At 42.2% G+C, this 24,692-nt stretch overlaps 1 protein-coding gene across 6 annotated transcripts in view; it reads right to left on the reverse strand.

Moving 5' to 3' along the window:
* Btrc (beta-transducin repeat containing E3 ubiquitin protein ligase) overlaps nucleotides 1–21,619 on the reverse strand; it is a 165,522-nt gene extending 143,903 nt beyond the window's left edge. For all 6 annotated transcript variants that reach the window (XM_042689282.1, XM_042689284.1, XM_042689283.1 and 3 more), the window contains exon 1: nucleotides 21,480–21,619. In XM_042689282.1, the coding sequence (XP_042545216.1) occupies nucleotides 21,480–21,527 (48 nt within the window). In that variant the 5' untranslated portion in view covers nucleotides 21,528–21,619. The remainder of the gene's footprint in view (nucleotides 1–21,479) is intronic.
* Between the last annotated feature and the right edge of the window lie 3,073 nt (nucleotides 21,620–24,692).

Genomic DNA, 24,692 nt, shown 5'->3' on the forward strand with positions numbered 1-24,692 from the left:
ACACACACACACACACACACACACACACACACACACACACACACACACACACACACACACACACACGGGGGAGGGCAGAGGGGAAGTAATTTTAAAGGAAAAAAATTCCAACTGATTTCTTTCCAAATGTGCTAAAATGCTAATTCATAGCATTTTCATATAGTTATTACAGTTAGCCAGGTGACACTAGCTCACTCCTGTGATCCTATTTAGGAAGGAGGCTGAGACTTGAGGATCCCAATTCAAAGTCATCCTTGGGTAGGAAACCCTGTGAGACTCATATCCAATCAACCACCAAAAAACTAGGAGTGGGGCATTGCTCAAGTGGTAGAGTGCCAGCCTACCACTTATTATTACACTTATCTTTCCTTCATGTAACCATTATGACCTGAGGTAATAAAACTGAATTGAAATATAATTAGAAAGGACTGAGACCTGTCTATACACAATGGTAATAGTAACTGTGGCACCAGAAGGACTAAACTTTTGTCTAAAACCAATTTTCTCTCTTTTTCTTATACCATTTACTTTCAATAGACTACAGCTGCACTATATCCTTTCTAGACCAGCTTCAATCATTTTCACAACTATGGTTTCTATGCCAACAGGATGCAGCTTAGCTGTGCTGTTTTCATTTTCCCCATTTGAGTTGCTGTAACAACACATCATTCTGCTTTTCTCCAATATGTAACAATTTTATATTAGGACTGTGTTCTTCAGAATACAGGATTTCTCCATAAAGAAAGAAAATAACAGAATTTAATTTTTAATTAAATGTTAATATAACTTTAAAACATTTTAGGGTCTGGGAATGTGGCTTAGTGGTAAAGTGCTTATCTAGCATGCAGGAAGCCCTGGGTTTGATTCCTCAGTACCACAGAAAAAGAAAAGGCCAGAAGTGGGCCTGTGGCTCAAGTGGTAAAGTGCTAGCCTTGAGCAAAAGAAGCCCAGGGACAATACCAGGCCCTGAGTTCAAGTCCTACGACTAGCAAAAAAAAAAATTACTGCCCTTTTACCTTTTACTGCCCAGGCTAGCTTTGAATTGTGATCTCTACCTCCTAAATAGCTAGGATTATAGGTGTGAGCCACCAGCGGCTGGCCTAACCACAGACCTTTTTATTTTTGGAGGGGGGAGTGGGGGGGAGTGGTAATCAGCCATGGGGCTTGAACTCAGGGCCTGGGTGCTGTTTCTGAAATCTTTTTGCTCAAAGCTAGCACTCTACCACTTTTGAGCCACAGCTCTACTTCCAGTTTTCCCGTAGCTCATTGGAGATAAGAGTCTCATGACTGCCGGGCGCGGGTGGCTCACGCCTGTAATCCTAGCTACTCAGGAGGCTGAGATCTGAGGATCGCGGTTCAAAGCCAGCCTGGGGAAGGAGAGACTGTGAGACTCCTATCTCCAATAAACCACCAGAGAACCGGAAGTGGCGATATAGCTCAAGTGGTAGAGTGCTCGCCTTGAGCTGAAGAGCTGAGGGACAGGGTCCAGGCCCAGAGTTCAGGCCCCACGACCGACAAAAAAAAAGTCTCATGACTTACCTACCCACGCTGGCTTCCAATAGTGATCCTCAAGCCCACAGCCTCCTGAGCAGCTAGGATTACAGGCATGAGCCACCAGTGCTCTGCTCTACTTCTAGCTTTTTTATTGTTCTTGGTGGTGGTCATGGGGCTATGGCTGCTGTCCCATAGCTTTCTTATTCAAGGTTAGCAATTTACTACTTAAGTCACAGTTCTACTTCTTGCTTTTTTGGTGCTTAACTGGAAATAAAGAGTTTCACTGAGGGCTGGGAAGGAGGCTTGGTACAGTGCTAGCCTAGCATACATGAAGCCCTGGGTTTGATTCCTCAGTACCACATGCACAGAAAAAGCTGTGGCAAGTGGTAGTGTGCAAGCCTTGAGCAAAAGCTCAGGGACAGTGCCCAGATCGAGTTCAAGCCCCAAAACTAGCCTCCCCAAAAAAGTCTCATTGACTTTCCTGCCGGGCTGGCTTTGAACCACAACCCTGAGATCTTAACTCCTGGAGTAACTAGGATTACAGGCATGAGGGCAGACTTTTAGGAGTTTTCAATCTCTCAATGCTTTTATGTAATTGTAACCCCTCTGTACATTCCCTTTATAACAATAATTAGACTATTACAATACTTGAGTTTGACAAAGACTTTGTGTAGGCAAAAGAGTATCTCTAACAGCTTCAATCACTGTTTAGATCCTTTGTAACTTCAATTGGCTAAGAAAAAAAATTAGAAACTTTTCCCATCCTATAAATAGCCAAAGATACTTATATATTTGTTGTTTACAAACAAAACAGAAATATTACTCCCATTTAAGTAAAATTATAGCCAGGTGCTGTTGGTTTATGGCTATAATCCTAGCTACTCAGAAAGCTGACATGAAAATCACAGTTCAAAAGCCAGCTCAGGCTGTAAAATCTGTGAGACACTTTTCTCCAAATAGTGACCAAAAAGAAAGCCAAAAGTGGAGCTGTGACTCAGGTAGTAGAATGCTGGCCTTGAGCAAAAGAGTTCAGGAACAGCGCCCAGGACCTGTGTTCAAGCCCCAGGACCGCCCCCCTTCCCAAAAAAGAGAAAGCCATGCAAGAAAAAATATATCAGTATTACTAAATTTCCCACTGGTGCCTTAGAGGCAAGATTTACAAAACTGTATTATTTTTGCAAGATAACTAATTTTCATATTAATACAACAAGACACATCTTAATTTTAATTACAATTGAGGTAATTTAATAAATGTTATAGTATGCAATCAACTGAAAAATATAATTTATTTAACCAAACCTAAGAATAAAAATATTTAAAGCTTTTGATGGCAATCAATTTCTCAATTTCATTTGTTAAAAGTCAAAAAGCCCACTGGTGTTTCAAAGTATAAATAAATTTTAACTGTGGAAGTGAATGGAAGAGAAAAACAGAGCAAGGGAAGGGGTGACATTGTCCAAAAAGAAATGTACTCTTTGCCTGAGTTATTAACTGTAACCCTCTGTATGTCACCTTTGTAACAATAAAAAAAAAATTGTGCATGTTAAGACTTTTTTTAAGGGTTTGTAGATATTAAAAACGAAAATAGGGGCTGGGAAGGTGGCTCAGTGGTAGAGCGCTTGCCTTGCATGCCTGAGGCCCTGGGTTCAATTCCTCAGCACCACATATGCAAAAAGAAAAAAGCCAGAAGTGGCGCTGTAGCTCAAGTGGTAGAGCGCTAGCCTTGAGCTGAAGAGCTGAAGGACAGCGCCCAGGCCCAGAGTTCAGGCCCCACGACTGGACCCAAAAAAAAAAAAAATGAAAATAATTACTGAGTCCTAATTTTTTTCTGTAGTATTTTTTTTTTCTGCAGTCAGGGAAATGTAGACCTCCAAAGCAATAACTATAAAAACAAAGCAGCGTGATCAAAATAGCAGGTACACTATTTGGAGGTAAGGCTGGGAAAAAAGGAATAGCAGCACAAAGAGTATTAAAGAAAAAGCAAATAAATAGACAAGAATAATATAGACTCTGATGATAAGTGTCCTAGCTAGACCCTCAAAATAAAAGCCATCAAACCCTGATCCCCTTTTTGAAAATTCTTTTACCTTGCAATGACATCTAAATTAGTGGAAGCTAGTAGGTCCTATATTGTAAGCAAGATGATGCAGTTTTATTAGAACCTAATAATGTGAATTTAGGTGATAATAATGCAGTGATACACTTTGAGAAAATCAGTAAATTGCTTGTACCTGCATGTCCCAGCATTTTAGTAACCACTACGACTCATTCAGAACACTGTTTAACAAAGAGCCTCTAGGACTGTCTACATGAGTGGACAAGTGTTCAGATCTGTACTACTGCTGTTATAACTACTGGAATTCAGTGATCTGACATGCCTAGACAGGTATTGGCATAGGGAATTCGAGGTTTTGGGGATTTATACTTCTGCCACCCTTCTCAAGAATTTCAAGAGTGGAAATGAAAGGAGATATGACAAAGTAAACAGGACTCAAGAAACAACGGACCTCTACTTAATTTGTCCTATCATTTCAAAATGACTCCATGTTTTTGACCACATCTATTGGGTGTGTGTGGGTGTGGGTGTGCGCGCACGCGCGCGCATCTGAGGGAAGCTAGGAAGAGGGCACAGAATCAGAGGGAAATGGGAAAATGTACAACAGAGAGGCCAATCAGCTGCAGTGGACATGGATGAAAACAAACTAAGCAACTTGAGGACAGCTATGGGAAGGAGGGAATGAATGGGAAAGAGGGAACAGCTTATACTAAGCAAAAGGAAAGAAACAGCTTATACTAAGCAAAAGGAAAGAAATGTACATATCACCCAATGTGGAAGAACTAGTTGTACTGTCAAAGGTTATATACTATACAAACTTTATAGACCATGATAATGACAATTTGTCTTATGAAGGTTAAAACGTGTTTGTGACTTTAACTATCACTACCCACAATACTGTGAAATTTATGTAATCACTTAATCTTGATAAAAAATTATTTAAAAAAGAATCTTCACTTATATCTTCTCTGGTCAAATGCCATCTGTGTTTTTCCCTTTTTTCCCAGTTTTTGTTTTACCAACAACTGACTGGTCAGTTTGTGACTATTTTGTGGCAAGGGGTAAAAGTAGAAAAACTTCTTTTCTTTGAAACAAGATTACTGAGTCTTAAAAACTTTTATGTCAGGGGGCTGGGAAGGTGGCTCAGTGGTAGAGCGCTTGCCTTGCATGCATGAGGCCCTGGGTTCGATTCCTCAGCACCACATAAGCAAAAACAAAAAAGCCAGAAGTGGCGCTGTGGCTCAAGTGGTAGAGTGCTAGCCTTGAGCTGAAGAGCTGAGGGACAGCGCCCAGGCCCAGAGTTCAGGCCCCACAACTGGACCAAAAAAAAAAAACAAAACAACTTTTATGTCAGGAATGAACTAATGTCACTAATAGATATGAAATCCACAAGCTAGGCAAAGTATATAATACAAAGAATAGGTCTTCGGGGATGGACTAAGAGTTCTGTATATACTTACGATACATATACTGTCCCTCACCTACCTTTATAAATACTTGTAGTACTCTAGCTACTCAGGAGGCTGAGATCTGAGGTTCACATTTAAAGCTAGCAGGGGCAGAAAAGTCTTTGAGACTCATCTCCAATTAACCACCAAAAAACTAGAAGTGGTGCTGGGGCTCAAAGTGGTAGAGCACTAGCTTTGAGCAAAAAAGCTCAGGACAGTGTCCAGGCCGAGTTCAAGCCCTATGATGGACCAAAAAAAAAAAAAAAAAAAGTCTCATGACTTTTATGCCTGGGTTAGCACTGAACCTCAATCTTCCAGGTCTCAACCTCTTGGATAACTAGGATTACAGACATGAGCCCCTGGTATCCAACTCTGCATCAGATGTTTTGAATACCACGTGTGAGTAGAAGCACACTCACTCTTTCCTTTTCTCCAGCATGGCTTTTTTCAATGTATCCAACACTAAACACTATTCTGTTTTTTTCAAGGAAACAGGCACATTCAATCTCTTACCCCAACATGAAAAGTCCACATGAACTTTCTGAAATGGCTGATTTTACAAAAGAATTTGAAATTGCTTCTAATCTTCCTTGAAGCTTTTTTCCATGCTTGCATTTCAAATAAGATGAATAAGTAGGCACTCCTTCCACTCCCCCCAAAGAATAAAAAGCATGCATAAGCAAAAATAAATAATTTTAAATATAATTTTATTATTATTAAGGTATACAGATAGGTTATCATTTCTTAGTCAGATAATGAGTACATTTTTCTTGTTGGACAATGCTGCTCCTTCCTTGTTTTCTACTTCCATCCCTGCCTGTAACTTAGTTCCTTTTCCACAAAATGTATACTGAATAGCATGATTGTATTTGCTTGCTTATCCTCCCTCCCTCCTTCTGTATCCTCCCTTTGCTCCCCCCCTAAATAAACCCAAAAGCAAAAACAAACACTAACACCACAAACAATAACAACAAATATTTAAAAAAAAAAACCTGGGCAATGGTGACTCACAACTGTAATCCTAGCTACTCAGGAGGCTTAGAACAGAAGAATCACAATTTGAGGCCAACTCAGAAAATTTCTGGAGACCTTATCTTGAACATTACCTGGAAAGAAAAAAGAACACACAGCTAAAGCCAGGCGCCAGTGGCTCACACCTGTAATCCTAGCTACTCTGGAGGCTGAAATCTGAGGATCATAATTCAAAGCTAGCCCAGGCAGGAAAGTCCATGAGACTCTTATCTTTTAACCAACCACCAGAAAACCACAAGTGGTGCTGTGGCTCAAGTAGTAGAGCACTTGCCTTGAGCTGAAGAGCTGAGGGACAGTGCCCAGGCCAAGTTCAAGCCCCATGACCAACCAAAAAAAAAAGAACACACAGCTAGAGGTGTAGCTCAACTGGTAGAGCACCAGCCCAACAAGTATGAGCCCTTTCAAACAATAAAGCAAACTGAGCAAAAGGTGTAGCTAAACAGCTAGACCACCTACCTAGCCAGTATGAAACCCTAACTTCAAGCTCTAGTACTAGCACGTATGCATGCAAAATAAAAACTACAAATAATCAAGATTAAAAATAGTAAGGTATGAAAACGTATTACAAAGTTATGTGGAAAAAAAAAACAGAGTTTAGCAATAACAAAAGATGTGATGGAGATCGTACTGCAGAGAATTCCTATTCGTCTAATAAATTATATTGGAGGTCACTGGAATCCAAGGGAAAAAAAAAAGCTGGGCATGGTTGGCTCATCTATAATCCTAGCTACTCAGGAGGCTGAGAACTGAGGATCACAGTTTAAAGCAGCCTCAGCAGGAAAAATCCTTGAGACTCATTTCCAACTAACTATTGAAAGTCAGAAACGGTGCTGTGGTTCAAAGTGGTAGAGCACTAGCCTTGAGCACAAAAAGCTCAGGAACAGTGTCCCAGGCCCTGAATTCAAGCCCCAGGACCCCTCCTCTTCCCTCCCCCCTCCCCACACAATGAAATCCCTTCCTCATAACAAATCCAAAAAACAATTCTAGATAGACACGTTTTCAATGTAAAAGGCAAAACTATAAAACTTCTAGTAGAGAATGAGATGCTTAATAAGCTTAAGTAAGGAGGCCTTCCTTAAACAAGTCACCAAAGTGCACACACTGCACACTGAAGTCCACATTTGGTGGAAGAAACAACCAACCATAAACAAAACAAAAAAGTTTAAAGAGGAAGTGGCGCTGTGGCTCAAGTAGTAGAGCACTCGCCTTGAGCTAAAGAGCGCAGAGACAGTGCCTAAGCCCAGAGTTCAAGCCCCACGACCACCACCACCACCACCAACAACAACAACAAAAAGTTTAAAGAGCAGCAACCAAGCTTACACCTGTGACCTTGGATAAACTCTACAAGTCTTCAGGTGTCCAATTGCTCCTTTTCTAAAGGAAAGAATATTCCATGACACTTTTTACTAATATCACATAAAAATACATAAAAATTATTTTTCCATGTAGTCTGTGATATTTACAAAGTAAATTCTAACCAAGCAAGTCTTTTTGATCAAGAGTATACTGCTCATCTAAAAGTGATCACAAACTACTTTTTCTTAAATGAGCTAACTAGATGGATAGCATTCTGTGTGCAGATACCTTAAGAGGATGCAGAAAAAGAGAAGATAAATGTTTGCAAGTCTCCCAGAACTGTAGAGTATAAATAACTGAACATGCTGACAGTGTTTAAGGTTGACCTTGATAGAATAGTCTATTTCAAATGCTCCTAGATGTAAAATGCACTCACTGGAGTAAACTGACCTTGCTGGGCATTTTGCTTGGTCATACTATTTCTCTAATAAAATGCATAAAAGCAGAAGATCCTGGAAATATCACTAGCACAGGAATCAAAGAATTTAAGCATATCTATCCACATACTCCTGACAAGTAAAATTTCATCATCCTAGACAGGGATAAATTGTGGCTGCTTGCCTGAGTAGCTAGGGGAATGAAAATATTAAGAACAGGATGTTCCAGTAGGATTTTTTAATAACCACCAGCCAACTCATCTTTGTACCATTTTCTGTGACACTACCAAACAACCAACTCAACATTTCATTAGCTTCCCAAAGACATTTTATGATTCTTAGACCTTATAGCCAGACCCTTATTAAGTCATAAATAGTCATATTAAAATGATAATTAACAAAGGCTTTGTAGTAACTACATTATGCAACTATCAAAAAATAAGACTAATTCAGGGGATCTTAACCTAGGCTTATAGGATTCAAGGACTGCTGAATCTCTTGGAATTATGTGTAAAATACATGCACATGACTGATGGAGGATCTTATAGCACACAAAAGCTTTTTTTTTAGGGAGGTCTCTGACCCAGAAAGGTTACTGGGTACTGGTGGCTCATGTCTGCAATCCTAGCTAATCAGGTGGCTGAGATTTGAGGATCATGGTTGGAAGCCAGCCAGAAACAGGAAAGTCTGTGAGACTCTTACCTCCAATTAACCACCAAAAAAGCTGGAAGTAGAGCTGTGGTTCAAGTGGTACAGTTGCACCCTGGAGCAAAAAAGCTCAGAAACAATATCTCACCATAAAAAAAATTAACTAATTAAAACTTAAATTTAAAAAAAAAGCCAGAAATGGAGCTGTGACTTAATTGGTTGAACCCTAGTCTTGAGCTTTTTTTTTTTATTTGTTATTTTAAAGGTGATATACAGAGGAGCATCCTTGAGCTTCTTAAAAAGCTCAGGGACAAGCCAGGCGCGGGTGGCTCACACCTGTAATCCTAGCTACTCAGGAGGGAGATCTAAGGATCGAAGTTCAAAGCCAGCGTAGGCAGGAAAGTCCATGAGACTCTTATCTCAAATAAACCACTAGAAAACTGGAAGTGGCGCTGTGGCTCAAGAGGTAGAGTGCTCGCCTTAAACTGAGGGACAGCGCCCAAGCACAGAGTTCGAGCTCCACAACCAACCCCAAAAAAATAAAAAACAAAAAACTCAGGGACTCGGGCCTTGAGTTCAAGCTCTAAAACTGGCACTAAAACAGAAAAAAAAAAAAAAAAGACAAACTTACTAACAAGAACTAAAATTTACCAACTACTACTCATAAGAAATTGTAGTTCTGCTGACTGGCAAGTAATTTGCAAAGCCAGATCACTTTAGCTACATAAAACAAATATCCACCTGCACTTATTAGCTAATCAGGGCATGAAATTAAACTTTTTATTTGAAAAGAAATAGCTGCTTCAAGGCTGCGATTTAGTCTGGGAAGCAAATATTAAGGTCATCCTCTTCTCAGTGATGTTTATAGTATTTCTGATAGAGGAGACAAGAAAGAAAGCCAACTGGCAAACTTATATGAAAGTAAAAATACCTGTGACATGAAAAATTTGCCACTTGCCTTTACTAATTGCAGATTCAACTGAACCAAGCTCCTGAAGGGTATAACAGAGATCACTTACATACCTGAAACTTTCCCCAAAGTAACCACTATAGATAACTACCCAATTTGGCTTAAACTGAGAGGTCAGGTTTGTTTTTGTTATTGTTTTGTTCTGTTTCAGCCAAGTAAAGAAAATTCAACAACTATGAATGCTAAAATAGCCAGGCGCCAGTGGTTCACACCTATAATCCTAGCTATTCAGGAGGCTGAGATCTGAGGATCACGATTCAAAGCCAGCCCAGGGAAGGAAAGTCTGTGAGACTCTTATCTTCAATTAACCAACCACCAGAAAATTGCAAGTGGTGCTATAGCTCAACTGGTAGTGCACTTGCCTTGAGCTGAAGAGCTGAGGGACAGTGCACAGGCCCAGAGTTCAAGCATAACCTTAAAAACAAAAAAGGCTGTTTTTAAACTTACTTTAGCTTTTTATTTGGGGAGGAGATGTGTCAGTTGTGGGACTTGAACTGTGGGCCAGGGTTCTCTACCACTTAGGCCATAAAGCCACTTCCGGTTTTCTGGTGGTTAATTGGAGATAAAAGTCTCATGGCCTTTCCTGACCAGGCTGGTTTTAAACCATGATCCTCAGATCTCAGCCTCTTGAATATCTAGGGTAACAGCCAACAATGCCTGGCAAAAAAGCCAATTTTGATTAGCCAGTTATCAAAATTTCCCCAACATCTATCAAAGTCCACTAGCACAACTTCAACTTAGACTGGACCAAACAATCTATAATAAAGAATTGGCTTAAGTCACTTGGAAAGGTGGCTCAGTGGTAGAGTGTTTACCCTGCATACATGAGGCCCTGGGTTCCATTCCTCAGCACCATAGAAGCAGAAAAAGCTGGAAGTGGCCCTGTGTGCTAGCCTTGAGCTGAGGGACAGTGCCCAGGCCCAGAGTTCAGGCCCCACGACTGACAAAAAAAAGAAGAGGAAGAGGAGGAGGAGGAAGAAGAGGAGCAGGAGGAACACGAAGAGGAGGAAAAGGAGGAGCAGGAGGAGTCGGCAGCAGCGGCTTAAAAGCTACTCAGGAGGCTGAGATCTGAGGATCATGGTTCAAAGCCAGCCCGGGCAGGAAAGTCTGTGAGACTCTTATCTCCAATAAACCACTCGAAAACCAGAAGTGGTGCTGTGGCTCAAGCGGTTAGAGCACTTGCCTTGAGCTTAAGAGCTGAGGGACAGCGCCCAAGCAGAGTTCAAGCCCCACGACCGACCAAAAAAAAAAAAAGGTATACAGTGGTTCCCAAAGTGTATGGCTGAATAATCTCATACCCCCATCCAACAACTAAAGAATGAAAATTCCAAAAGAAGCCCAAGCAGCATCTCTTCAAAAATGTTTCCCCAAGTGATACAAATACATCTGGAAAACATCTGTCTGATATAAACAAAGGAAGAAAAAGGGGCTAGAAATGTGGCTTAATGGTAGAGTGCTTGCCTAGCATGAATGAAGCCCTGGGTTCAATTCCTCAGTACCACATAAAAAGAAAAAGCTAGAAGGGACACTGTGGCTCAAGTGGAAGAGTGCTAGCCTTGAGCAAAAGAAGCTCAGAAACAGTGCCCAGGCCCTGAGTTCAGGTCCTAGGACTGAGGAAAAAAGAAGAAAAAAAAAGAACAAGAAAAATATGAATAAGAAAATATGGGGGCAAATACATATAATCCCAGTCCTGAAGGCTGAGGCAGCAGGGTCATGAATTCAAAGCCAGCCTGGATTACACAGGGAGACCTTGTGTTATTTTATAATAGTTCTTTGAAACAAAAGTAGGTATTACCTTTGCGTTCCAATAAGGAAAGCAGAGGTTAAGCAACTTAATGTCTTAAGACTTCTAGAAAGGGGCTGGGAAAGTGGCTCAGTGGTAGAGTGCTTGCCTCGCAATGCAGGAGGCCCTGGGTTCGATTCCTCTGCACCACATAAGCAAAAAGAAAAAAGCCGGAAGTGGAGCTGTGGCTCAAGTGGTAGAGCGCTAGCCTTGAGCTGAAGAGCTGAGGGACAGCGCTCAGGCCCAGAGTTCAGGCCCCATGACCGGACCCAAAAAAAAAAAAAAGACTTCTAGAAAGTAGAACCAGAGAGCCAGGTCTTATGCACACTATAGCACACATAAATTTACATTCCAATCTAAACCAAGTACAAGATATTTCAAAGAAAACATACTACTAGGGCTAAGAATGTGGCTTAGTGGTACAGTGCTTGCCTTGCATGCAAGAAGGCCTGGGTTCAATTCCTCACTACCACATAAACAGAAAAGGCTAGAAGTGGTGCTATGGCTCAAGCAGCAGAGTGCTAGCCTTGAGCAAAGAAGCTCAGAGACAGCACCCAGGCCCTGAGTTCAAACCCCAGGACTGGCCAAAAAAGAAAAAAGAAAAGGAAAAGAAAACATACTACTGGAGGAGGCTACAATGCTTGATAAAAAATGTACTCATTATCTTGCCCAAGTAATTGTAACCCCTCTGTATAGTATTTTCACAATAAAAATAAAAATTAAAAAAAAAAGAAAGAAAACATACTACTAACAAGACCGGTGAAATTCCTATACTACTGGTTATAAACAAATCACCATTAGTCCACTCAACAACACAAAAGTCACTTGGCAGAGTTTTGATATTTTCCTTAAATACCTTTGAAAACAAGGATCAAAAATATGAACTCTTATAAAAAGAGCTTTATTGTATTTTTATAGCTTATTACATACCTTGTAACAATCATTTTGTTAAATGTGAATGTCAGTTTTATTTTCAGTCCCTTTTTTCCCTGGCTATTTACAAGCTTTGTAAGAATCATTCCTTAATTAAGTCTAAACATAGTTTTATATAAATGGATTCCTGGAAATAAAACGTTCAGACTTAAGAAATGATTGTTACAGAGACAGTAACAGGCCGTAAAAAAACGAATGCCACTTTAAACAAAGATTTCTCATTTTAATTAAAAAGATAATCATCAGAACATTCCTACACTTAACAGAAGCATTTCAAGGAGCGTCTTTGAAAAAAAAAAAAAGGAATATCTTATTCAGGCTTCCATATTTAAGTCAAAGTTTCAGTTGCTCTGATAAGAATTCTAATGTACTATTCTACATACATTTTAGACACAGATTGATAAAGAATATGCCCAAATGAGATAAACCTTCTAATTCCATTTTTTTCAAGTTTTGTTTTTTGTTGCCCATGGGGCTCGAACTCCTAGCCTAAGCCCTGTCCCAGAGCTCTTCTGCTCAAGGCGAACGCTCTATCACTTGAACCACAGCGCCACTTCCAGTTTTCTGGTGGTTAATTGGAAATAAGAGTCTCATAGACTTTCCTTGCCCGGAGCTGGCTTTGAACCGAAATCCTCAGATCCCAGCCTCCTAAGTAGCTAGGATTACAAGGTGTGAGCCACCAGCTCCCTGCCTAATTCTTAAATATGAAGAGCCTAATTTTTTTTTCTTTTTGTCGGTAATAAGGCCTGAACTCTGGACCTGAGTGCTGTCCCTAAGCTCTTTCAGCTCAAGGCTAGTACTCTACCACTTGAGCCAGAGTACCACTTCCAGCTTTTTCTGTTTATGTGATGCTGAGGAGTTGAACCCAGGGCCTCATTCATGCAAGTGATACAAGCACTCTACCACTGAGCCACCTTCCCAGCCCAAATAGCCTATTTCTTAAATATGAATGCTTCCAAAAGATATCTTTCTACAAGATACTGATAAAATTCATTTAGCAACACTTACTTTTTGTGCTGGTACTAGGGCTTGAACTCCAAGCCGGGGTAAGGTATCTGAGCTTCTTTTTGCTGGAGGCTAGCACTCTACCTACCACTTGAGCCACAGCACCCCTTCCAGCTTTTTCTGTATATGTAGTACTAAGGAATCAAACACAGGGCTTCATGCATGCTAGGCAAGCACTCTACCACTAAGCCACATTCCCAGCCTAGAAGTTTGAACTTGGCCTGGGCACTGTCTTTTTAATTAAACTTGAGCTTTTGTGCGCTAGCACTCTACCACTTGAGCTACAACTCCACTTCCAGCTTTTTTGGTAGTTTTAATGGAGATAAGAGTCTCAAGGACTTTTCTGCCAAGGCTGGCTTGGAACTGCAGACCTCAGATCTCAGTGTCCTGAGTAGCTATTGGCATGAGCCACGGGAGCCCAGCTCCACTAGTTTCCTAAATGTCATGCCTAGATATGGATAGATGGTTTGAAAACTGTTAAGAGGTGTAATTCCATGGGGTTTTCAATCAATTCATTTGTTTTTTTTTTTTTTGGGGGGGGGTCCAGTCATGGAGCCTGAACTCTGGGCCTGGGCGCTGTCCCTCAGCTCTTCAGCTCAAGGCTAGCACTCTACCACTTGAGACACAGCGCCACTTCCAGCTTTTTTCTTTTTGCTTATGTGGTGCAGAGGAATCGAACCCAGGGCCTCGGGCATGCAAGGCAAGCACTCTACCGCTGAGCCACCTTCCCAGCCCCTCATTTGACTTTTAAACCGTTTTCAACGCAAAGCATGCAAAATTTAAGCCTTCCAAGATAACGCTACTGTAATACTCAACTGCAATGTGAAAAACAGATACACCATTTACTTAGGTCCTCTATTTAAGTCACGTTGTTTAAATTACACTGAGCCCTAACCTGAATCACTCTACTTGACAATATTTCTGTATCAACACATAACTAAAAAATTGTTTCAAAGTAAATTATATCTACCCATGGAAAGAAATAATAATAGGGAAGCTATTTTCCAAACTTGGCAAATTAAGTACTGACACAAGACTATCCAAAGATTTAATAACTAGAACTCTACAATCATTAATGAAACTATGTCCCAACTTCATAAAATGGAAGTTACATATATACACACTGAAACTAAAATTGGCAAGAGAAATAAATAGGCTCTGTGTGGAGATGGGTTACTAGCAGGAGCAGGTTAGGCTAACAAGGAAAGTAAGGATATATATAGTCCAAGTTCTTTGGTTCCAATCATGAAAACAAAACAATTGCTACAGAAATTGCTATAGAAAGGGGAGAGGAAAGAAAAGTGATGAAGTGAGACTGATTGGAATACATTGTATACAAGTGTACAAATGTCACAACAACCCCCCCCCCCTCTTATAAACATCTAAAAATAAGCCAGGTGCCAGTGGCTCACATCTGTAATCCTAGCTACTCAGGAAGCTGAGATCTGAGGATCACCAGCCCAGTGAGACTCTTATCTCCATTATCTGTCCAAAAACCAGAGGTGGTGACTGTGACTCAAGTGGTAGAGCAGTAGCCTTGAGCACAAAGAGGCTCAGAGACAGCACCCAGGCCCTGAATTCAAGCCCCCACAACCCATCAAAAAAGAAGAAAGAAAGAAAGAGAGAGAGAGAGAGAGAGAGAAAGAAAGAAAGAAAGAAAGAAAGAAAGAAAGAAAGAAAGAAAGAAAGAAAGGAAGGAAGGAAGGAAGGAAGGAAGAAAGAGAATGAAAAAAAAGGACATAAAAAGCATAATTCCAGACTAGGAAGGTTGCATGCATGAGGCCCTGGGTTTAATTCCTCAGCACCATATAAGCCAAAAAAAAAAAGACTGAAATATGCCAAGTGCCAGTGGTTCACACCTATAATCCTAACTACTCAGGAGTCTAAGATGTGGAAATTGTCAGCCCAAGCAGAAAACCATGAGATCTCTCCAATTAATAGCAAAAAAAAAAAAACAAAACTGGACTGGAAGCATGGCTTCAAGTTGTTAAGTGATAGAGGAAAAAACAAAAACAAAACAAGCAAGAGCACAAGGGCCTTGAGTTCAAGAGCAGATGCAGTTTAGTACACCCTTGAGTGCATCTGGTCTACAAAACATTTATCCCCCTGGTATAATTCCCAGGTATGTCTGTCTCTATGACTTTTCTATAAACCCTCAAAGTTTCTCAGACATCTAAAAACTTTAGCACTAGATCTCTGTAATTTTAAATTTTGATGTAGAGACAGAATTAAAAATCTCTAATCTTGCTACCAAGGGAGATGTTAGAGCACTAGTATCCTGCTACAGTTCAAATTCTGTTACTAATGCCTTTGAAGTAACATCAATAAGACTTATCCTGCCTAAAATCAGAATACTATGATCAGCCCAACTTTTCTTTTTTTGCCAGTCCTGCAGGGCCTAGCACTCTACCACTAAGCTACCTTCTCAGCCCAAAAGGATAAAGGGTTTTGAAATGTAAGATTTTGTCTTAAGGGCTGGGAAGGTGGCTCAGCATGCATGAGGCCCTGGGTTCCATTCCTCAGCACCACATAAGCAAAAAGAAAAAAAGCTGAAGTAGCGCTGTGGCTCAAGTGGCCTGAGTGCTGCCCCTCAGCTCTTTAGCTCAAGGCTAGTATTCTACCACTTGTGCCACGGTGCTACTTCTGGCTTTTTCTGCTTATGTGGTGCTAAGGAATCAAACCCAAGGCCTCATGCATGTGAGGCAAGCACTCTACCACTGAGCCACCTTCCCAGCCCTCCTCTTTGTGTTTGGCCTCAACTGGATTTGATCAAAGTGACAATGTGTGTGTGTGTGTGTGTGTGCACGCCCATGCACTACTCCTGGGTTTGAACTCAGGGTCTGTATGCTATCTCTGAGCTTTTTATGCTAGCACTTGAGCCACTGTTTCACTTCCAGCCTTTTAAGTGGTTAATTGGAGTCTTTCCGGACTTTCCTGCTTGGGCTGGCTTGCAACCGGTCCTCAGATCTGAGCCTCTTAAGTAGCTAGGTGTAAGCCACTAGAGCTTGGCCATAGTGGCATACTTGCTTTGTTTTCCTTTCTTGGACTTTCCAATCCAGGACTTAAAAAAGATTGGCAATATCTACTTCCTACTTTCTGGAAGTAGGAAGTACTCCACTACTTGGAGTACAGTCACCATGTTAGGAAAACCAAGCAACCATGGAAAGAACAGCTCATAGATAACTGAAAGACTTTTAAACCTAGCTGAATTTACAATCAGTAGTCAGCCACATGAACCCAGTCACAGTCTGAATTCCAGCCACGTGGGCACTCCAGTCAATACCAAGTGAAGCAGAAAATCCATCAAATTTAAGAGAAATAAGACATTGATTTTTTTTTTAAGCTACTAAGTTTTGGGGTGGTTTGTGTCATACTTTCTTTCTTTTTTTTTTTTTCTTTTGGGTCTGGTCGTGGGGCCTGAACTCTGGGCCTGAGCGCTGTCCCTCAGCTCTTCAGCTCAAGGCTAGCACTCTACCACTTGAGCCACAGCGCCACTTCTGGCTTTTTTTCTTTTTGCTTATGTGGTACTGAGGAATCGAACCCAGGGCCTCATGCATGCAAGGCAAGCACTCTACCACTGAGCCACCTTCCCAGCCCCTTGTGTCATACTTTCTATACTATTTCATCTACAAAAAAATTATCTCACCGGGCGCCGGTGGCTCATGCTTGTAATCCTAGCTACTCAGAAGGATGAGATCTGAGGATCCCAGTTCAAATCCAGCCTGGGCAGGAAAGTCCGTGAGACTGATCTCCAATAAACCACTAGAAAACCGGAAATGGTGCTGTGGCTCAAGCGGAAGAGCACTCGCCTTGAGCTGAGGAGCTGAGGGACAATGCCCAAGCCCAGAGTTCAAGCCCCACAACGGACCAAAAAAAAAAAAATTATCTCTTAAGCCCAGTTGCCAGTGACTCACACCTATAATCTTACCTACTCAGGAAGCTGAGATCTGAGGATCACGGTTCAAAGCCAGCCCAGGCAGGAAAGTCTGAGATTCTTATCACTAATAAACTCAGAAAAAGCTGATGTGACTCTGTGGATAATTATTTCATACCAAAAAGGAGGCGCAGAAATGGAAGGAGGAGAAAAGTGAACAAATGCAGTCATGGTATTCAGTAGCCATTATGTAGAAAATGAACTATGCAACTTGTAGGCAGGGAAATAAGAGAATCTGGGGAAAAGCAAAGGAAGGGGTGATATTGTCCAAAAAGAATTGTACTCAGAGCCAGGCGCCAGTGGCTCATGCCTGTAATCCTAACTACTCAGGAGTCTGAGATCTGAGGATCAGGTTCAAAGCCAGGCCAGGCAAGGAAAGTCTGAGAGACTCATCTCCAAATAACCACCAGAAAACTGGAAGTGGTGCTGTGGCTCAAGTGGTAGAGCACTCACCTTGAGCTGAAGAGCTCATGGACATCGCCCAGGCCCAGAGCTCAAACTCCACAACCAACAACAACAAAATTGGGCTGGGAAGGTGGCTCAGTGGTAGAGTGCTTACCTTGCATGCATGAGGCCATAGGTTCAATTCCTCAGCACCACATAAGCAGAAAAAGCTAGAAGTGGTGCTGCGGCTCAAGTGGTAGAGCGCTAGCCTTGAGCTGAAGAACAGTGCCCAGGCCCAGAGTTCAGGCTCCACGACCAACAAAAGGAAAAAAAATTTACTTCATTCAAGTTTCAAGCATTCCCTCACTTAAGTCTTAGGACTGGTTAGACAAGAGTACATTTACTCTTCCTTAAAAAAAAAAAAAAAAAAATCAGCCGGAAGTGGTGCTGTGGCTCAAGTGGTAGAGCACTAGCCTTGAGCTGAAGAGCTGAGGGACAGCACCCAGGTCCAGAGTTCAGGCCCCATGACCGGACCCAAAAAAAAAAAATCATGGGGCTGGGAAGGTGGCTCAGTGGTAAAGTGCTTGCCTTGCATTCATGAGGCCCTGGGTTCGATTCCTCAGCACCACATAAGCAAAAGAAAAAAGCCGGAAGTAGTGCTGTGGCTCAAGTGGTAGAGCTAAACTAGCCTTGAGCTGAAGAGCTGAGGGACAGCGCCCAGGCCCAGAGTTCAGGCCCCCTGACCGGACCCAAAAAAAAAAAAAAATCAAATTCTTCCATATAAATTTAAGGACGAAAAGACAGGCTGACTCTATAACAGAACCTATATATATTCCCTCCATCATTTTTATTTTCCGGCTCAAATCATCTGCCAGTTCCTGCTTATAGTTCTGTTGACCAAGGAAATATTAGGAAAGGTCCTTGAGGACTTGCCAAAACTGAAGAAGAGATGTCAGTGTTCCAAGGTTATTTGTTATCAATTGTTTTTAGAAGGTAAACAATTTTCTTAAACTAATTTTCCCAATTATTTGAAAATAAGTTTTTAAAGTCTATAGACTACCTGTGAATTACGGTCAACTCAGAATTGACCATTAACAGCATTTCCTTATGGACCTAGTCAAAGCCCTATATTAACATAACTAGTAGACTCAAGAGTGAAGACATTTCATATTGATATCCTAAACAAATTTTACCTTTGATGATTTTAAAACTATGAAAATCACCATTGGTTCACATCTGTAATCCTAACTACTCTGGAAGCTGAAATCTGAGGATCAAGGTTCTAAGCTAACCAGAGCAGGAAAGTCCATAAGACTGATTTCAAATTAACCACCAAAAATAAAAAACAAAACACAATGGAGCTGAGGTTCAAGCAGTAGAGCCTTGAGCAAGAAAGCTAAAAGGATAGTGCCCAAGCCCTGAGTTCAAGCCTAAGTACCAGTTTTGTTTTTTTTTTTAAATCTAACTGAAAGGATAACCTTTCCATGTGTACTGTGAACGAATCACTTGATGGAAACTTAAACAATATATCTTATCACAAAATGAATGAATAAACATACATATTATAGCGGGATAAACGGTATCAAAAGGAAGTTGTGACTTACTCAGATTCATAATAAGGCTGCTACTGAGCTGAAAGAGAATACCAAATCTATAACTCCCCAAAAACTTGCTTCATTTATTAAGGTGTCATTCCTGGTGACTTCTTCTAGTTGGCCTTTTCTCAAACAGTTGCCACAATAGCAAGCAAGGTCATAAATTTAAGTAGGTAAATCTTTTTTCATTGGCTTCTTCCTGTGAAGACTGATTCAACATTTAATAAAATGGAAGCCCCCAAACTGCAAACTACTACTTGACCATCTTCATGTCCACTTTAGCTCAATCAGGATGTCATTTTTAAAACGTAACTCGCTGGTACATAGCAGAGATTAAATACTTCAGAATGTTCCTAAGCTGAGGTCTAAAAGGGAGTAATAAGGATGATCTCATAATGTCTCTTTATGATCTGTAAGCCACATTGTTCCATAAATCTGACACAGGTGTCAGGATTAAGTCAACTCTCTAAATAGGAATACAAAATAAGCAGTTGGCACTTTAATGACTTAAATCTAGAAGCTTGTAGAGAACTAAGGCAACTTTCACTTAGTTCTAACACTCCCCCCCCCAAGAAAAATTCAAAAGTCACTTCTTAATATTTTTAAATTTCAACAATGAGAAGAAACCAAGAAAAATCTTCAAGTCAAATAGAATTTTGTTGAAGGTACTTACACAAAAGTTTTTTTTTCATAAGTCTCTGAAATAATCTTTAAAAAATTTGTACATATATATATATATATATATATTTTTTTTTTTTTTTTTTTTTTTTTTTGGTCAGTCATGGGGCTTGAACTCTGGGCCAGGCGCTGTCCCTCAGCTCTTCAGCTCAAGGCTAGCACTCTACCACCACCACCACAGCACATCACTTCCGGTTTTCTGAGCGTTTTATTGGAGGTAAGAGTCTCATGGCTTTTCCTGGGCTTTCCTGCCAGGGATGGCTTTGAACCACGATCTTCAGATCTCAGCCTCCTGAATAGCTAGGATTACAGGCATAAACCACCGTCGCCGGCTAAAATATTCTTGTAAAGAGCAGTTAAAGCCTAAATTCAATAGGATTTGTATTTTTATCTAATTTGCTGTTGTACTTTAGGCAAAGAAACTATTAAAAAAGGAGTAAGTTTTACCATGACAAGTCATAATTACTTCTGATAAAGATCTTACTACAAATAATAGCATAAAGGCCTCCTGTTAAACTGAAAGTCTATGCATTCCATTATTTGTTAGCTGTAACCAGAGTTAATTTACACCTATCCTAGGTACAGTAGAAGCATCAGATTAAAAGCATCAAGTATCACACTAATCAAATTTGCCAAATATAACCATAGCAAAATGTAAATCATGATACAAAGTGAAAGGAACAGGATCCAAGGGGTTTAAACCTACCCACAAAATCCAATCCATGCTCGCACTGTGATTCCATCTACTGACAGGTAACTACCAATCCTGACTTAACTCACATCTCCCCAATATTGGCATCTTTTCATCTCCTAAGTTTCTGCACTATCTCATCACTTATGGGTCTTTGCAACCCTACTTTCCATGGCTTTTCCTCTCTTACAAAGTGATACAGCACCTGGCCTTTACATCTTCTTACCTTAACCATTTAGGTCTAAGTTTTGTTTTGCTTGACCCTATTAAAATATTAATTTTGCCTCCAGTTTGATTTTTCCATGACCAATTAGACTCTTACTTTTATCACTTTGTCCTTACTACAAATAATTTAGCCTCTCTCTTCAAATTAAAGTAACTCTTCTCCAGGCATTTGTAATTCTGACTCACGGTCAAGGAGATCTTCCTCTTCCCAAGGAGACTTTCACTACAGACCTTGGTCTTCGCCCTTATCTTCCAGAGTATGCCTTCCTCCCCGAGTTTGTCAACAGTAGTTGGACTGTGGTGGGATTCTGGACTCTTCTCAGTCAACAAAACCAGAAGTCTCCCACAGCCTGGGCCTGCCCATCCACCCAGGCCTGCCCGTGCCTCCACCCCCACCCCCCGGCCTCCCGTCTGGCTTCTCACTTCGCCGTGTTCCCCACCATTCCCTACTCCGGAATGCACCTCCTCTCCCAGGTTGTACCCGTAACCCTGACACGGGGAAGGCCCTGCCAGTGGCCCCTCGGCGTCTCTCCCCTGGGTTTCCTCCGTTGTTCAGTAACTGTCCCCACGCCTTCCTTCCAGGGCCCCGCGCGCTGCCGGGAGCCCCCTCCTCGAATAAGCTCCCGCTGTCACTTGGCCTCTTTTCCACAAGATGGCGGAGCTGCTCCCCACCCCCTCCCTAGGTCCCCCTCTGTAACCCTCTGCCTCCTTCCCGGACCTCAGGTCTCGTCCCTTCAGCCGCCCGGCCGCCAGCCTCCGCCCGGGGTCCCGCTGCCCGCTCCTGTGGTCGGCGGACAGCCCAGGCCCGAGCCCACCCACACCACTAACGCCACCGCCTCCACTCATCCTCGGCCTACACCACATCCTTACCATAAACTTGAGCGCTTTCTCCTGCAGTACCGCCTCTGCTGGGTCCATAATCGCCGAAGCCACTGGGTCCGCTCTCTGCCGGGGCCGCCCCTTTGGTGCCAGGCCGCAGCCAACGCAGAACCCGAATCCCGCCTCCTCTTCCTTCCCCCGCCCTCTCTTACCTCTCCTTCACAGGCCGGGGGACCCACGAGGCGGACCAGCAGTTCTGCGCATCCGCGACGGGTAGCCTTACGGGATTTGTAGTTTTGAAGCGTCCCGTGGCAGGGAGCGAAGCTATGCAGGGAACCTCAACTCCCGCGGGTCACTGCGCAGGTTCGCGGCTGCCGCCAAGCCAAATCTAGACACCTCCCCCTCCCCCCCACCACACACACACACACCTTGCACGAGATGAAAGGGACTGATGGGAAGTGTAGTTTACAGCATCTACGGATGGAAAAGGGGGGCGGGGGCGGGGTGTCTCCATGGTTACCGAAAGACGCTAGTGGCGGCTTGCCTGGCTTTTAATATCAAGATGGCGGCCCGTGCCTTACCTGTATACAAAATTCTGGGAGAGTATTCAAGGGTCCTCAGGCCTCTCCACCCGTGATGTTAGAGAACCAGACCCTTCCAAATTTCATATATCTGGTGCTTTCAGGAGGATTGCGACCTGGAGGGCTTGAGCCAATGGACACGTGGCAGGAGCTCATACAAAACCAATGCAGGTTTCCAAGGTCCTTCTAAGTTACTGACTCATATATATAGATATATATTTTTGGGGGGGAGGGGGCCAGTCCTGGGGCTTGAACTCAGGACCTGGGCACTGTCCCTGAGCTTCTTTTGCTCCAGGCTAGCACTCTACCACTTGAGCCACAGTGCTACTTCTGGCTTTTTCTGTTTATGTGGTACTGAGGAATCAAACCCAGGGCTTCATGCATGCTAGGCAAGCACTCCACCACTGAACCACACTCCTCATATTTCTGAAGAGCCTTTTCTCCTCCACAGCAAGTCAGGGGCAGAAGCAACAACTTAGCTGAGGAAGTTCTCTGTGTTTAGCATTTAGAAAGCATGGCCTGCTATTGCTAACCCTAAATCCTGCACCAAAAGTCAGACAACTACTTACATCCATTCAACGGTGGAATATAACCAACATCCAGCAAATAAAGCATATAAACATTTTCAATGGCCTTGAAAGGACAAAATGAACTTTCTTCTGAAATTGAATGTTATTGGGTAAAAAACTAGAACTGGAGCCAGTCTGCTGCTGATGGTGAAATTCTAGTCCCAGTCTCTGATCTAAAAACAAAACAAAAACAACAACAAATTTTTGCTATTGAATTGTAAAGGTTAAACAATTCCACAGAAATGTACATGGAAACTTAGAGCCTATTGGTGAACTATCAGAAGTGTTTAAAAGTTGCTTTTGCTGAAAATTACTGACTACTTATTGACTGGGCCCAGGAGTTAACTAAAAAGCAGAAAAGCTAGGCGTACCTGCCACCATTTTGTCTGCTTTAGGCATTCTGCAGTCACTTTATAATCACCTTTGGTTTAAGGAAGCACAGAACTGGTAGATAACATCTTTATGACAATGGACAGAAACTTCCCCTAAGCAATTACATAGCTTGCTTTAGAAACACCTTCCCATCCATACAAGATTACTGATTTATTTGGGCCACTAATGACAACAATTACAACTTCTCTGGAGCCTCTTCCTAAGAACTTAAATAATAATCCATTAGCCATACTTTGGCTTGAACTGTTTAAAAATATTATACATACTTTTCCTTTTCTCCAATTCCTTGTCTACTTAAGGCTAAAGCTTATGTCTGTTCCCTGCAGATGGCTTAAGTGCTGTCTTGTGACATGTAATAAACCTTTTTCTGAGCCAGGTGCCTGGGCGGCTCATTCCTATAATTTTAGCTACTCAGGAGGCTGGTATTTGAGGATCATGATTTGAAGCCAGTGAGGGCAAAAAAAGTCCCTAAGACTCATCTCCAATTAATCATCAAAAAAGCCAAAAGTGGGGCTGGGAAGGTGGCTCAGTGATAGAGCACTTGCCTTGCATGCCTGAGGCCCTGGGTTCCATTCCTCAGCACCACATAAGCAAAAAAGAAAAAAGCCGGAAGTGGTGCTATGGCTAAAGTGGTAGCATGCTAGCCTTGAGCTGAAGAGCTGAGGGACAGCACCCAGGCCCAGAGTTCAGGCCCCACGACCCAACCCCCCCCCCCCCAAAAAAAAAGCCAGAAGTAGCCAGGTGTTGGTGGCTCACACGTGCAATCCTAGCTACTCAGAAGGCTGAGATCTGAGGGTCACGGTTCAAAGTAAGCCCAGGTAGGAAAGTCTATGAGACTCTTATCTCCAATAACCACCAGAAAACCAGAAAACCCGAAGTGGCACTGTGGCTCAAGTGGTAGAGCACTAGCCTTAAGCTGAAGAGCTGAGGGACAGCACCCGGGCCTAGAGTTCAAGCCCCACGACTGACAAAAATTAATTTTTTTTTTGGGGGGGGGGTCCGGTCGTGAGGCCTGAACTCTGGGCTTGGGCGCTATCCCTCAGCTCTTCAGCTCAAGGCTAACGCTCTACCACTTGAGCCATAGCACCACTTCCAGCTTTTTTCTTTTTGCTTATGTGGTGCTGAAGAATTAACCCAGTGCCTCGAACACGGAAGGCAAGCGCTCTACCACTGGGCCACCTTCCCATCCCCCAAAATTTTTTTTTTAATAAAATGTTTTTAAAAAGCCAGAAGTGGAGCTGTGGCTTAAGTGGTAGATTGCTATCCTTGAGCAAAAAGCTCAGGGACAGTGCCCAGATGCAGAGTTCAAGCTCCAAGACTGGCGCACGCACACGCATACACACACACACACACACACACACACACACACACACACACCTACCTTTACTGCCCTTCACTGTCTCCTCATTGGATGCATAAGGGACAAGTGACTGGCTGCCTGACATTGGGAACTTCTGGAGTTTGAACCCTGGGTCTAAAAGCTCCAATTTCATAACCAATGTAATTATTAGTAACTAAGTTTGCTTTTGTGTATATTTTTAAAGTGTTAATATAACTTCAAACTTCCAAGAAACTTGCTGCAAGTACAGTCACAATTCTGAAAATATATTTCAAAATATATTTTCAGGGCTGGGAAGGTGGCTCAGTGGTAGTGGGCTTGCCTCGCATGCATGAGGCCCTGGGTTCAATTTCTAAGTGTAAGGTGTAAGGTTCGCTCCTGG

Source organism: Dipodomys spectabilis, unplaced genomic scaffold, assembly GCF_019054845.1.
Source record: "Dipodomys spectabilis isolate Male_0828 unplaced genomic scaffold, ASM1905484v1 ptg000125l, whole genome shotgun sequence".
Taxonomy (NCBI): domain Eukaryota; kingdom Metazoa; phylum Chordata; class Mammalia; order Rodentia; family Heteromyidae; genus Dipodomys; species Dipodomys spectabilis.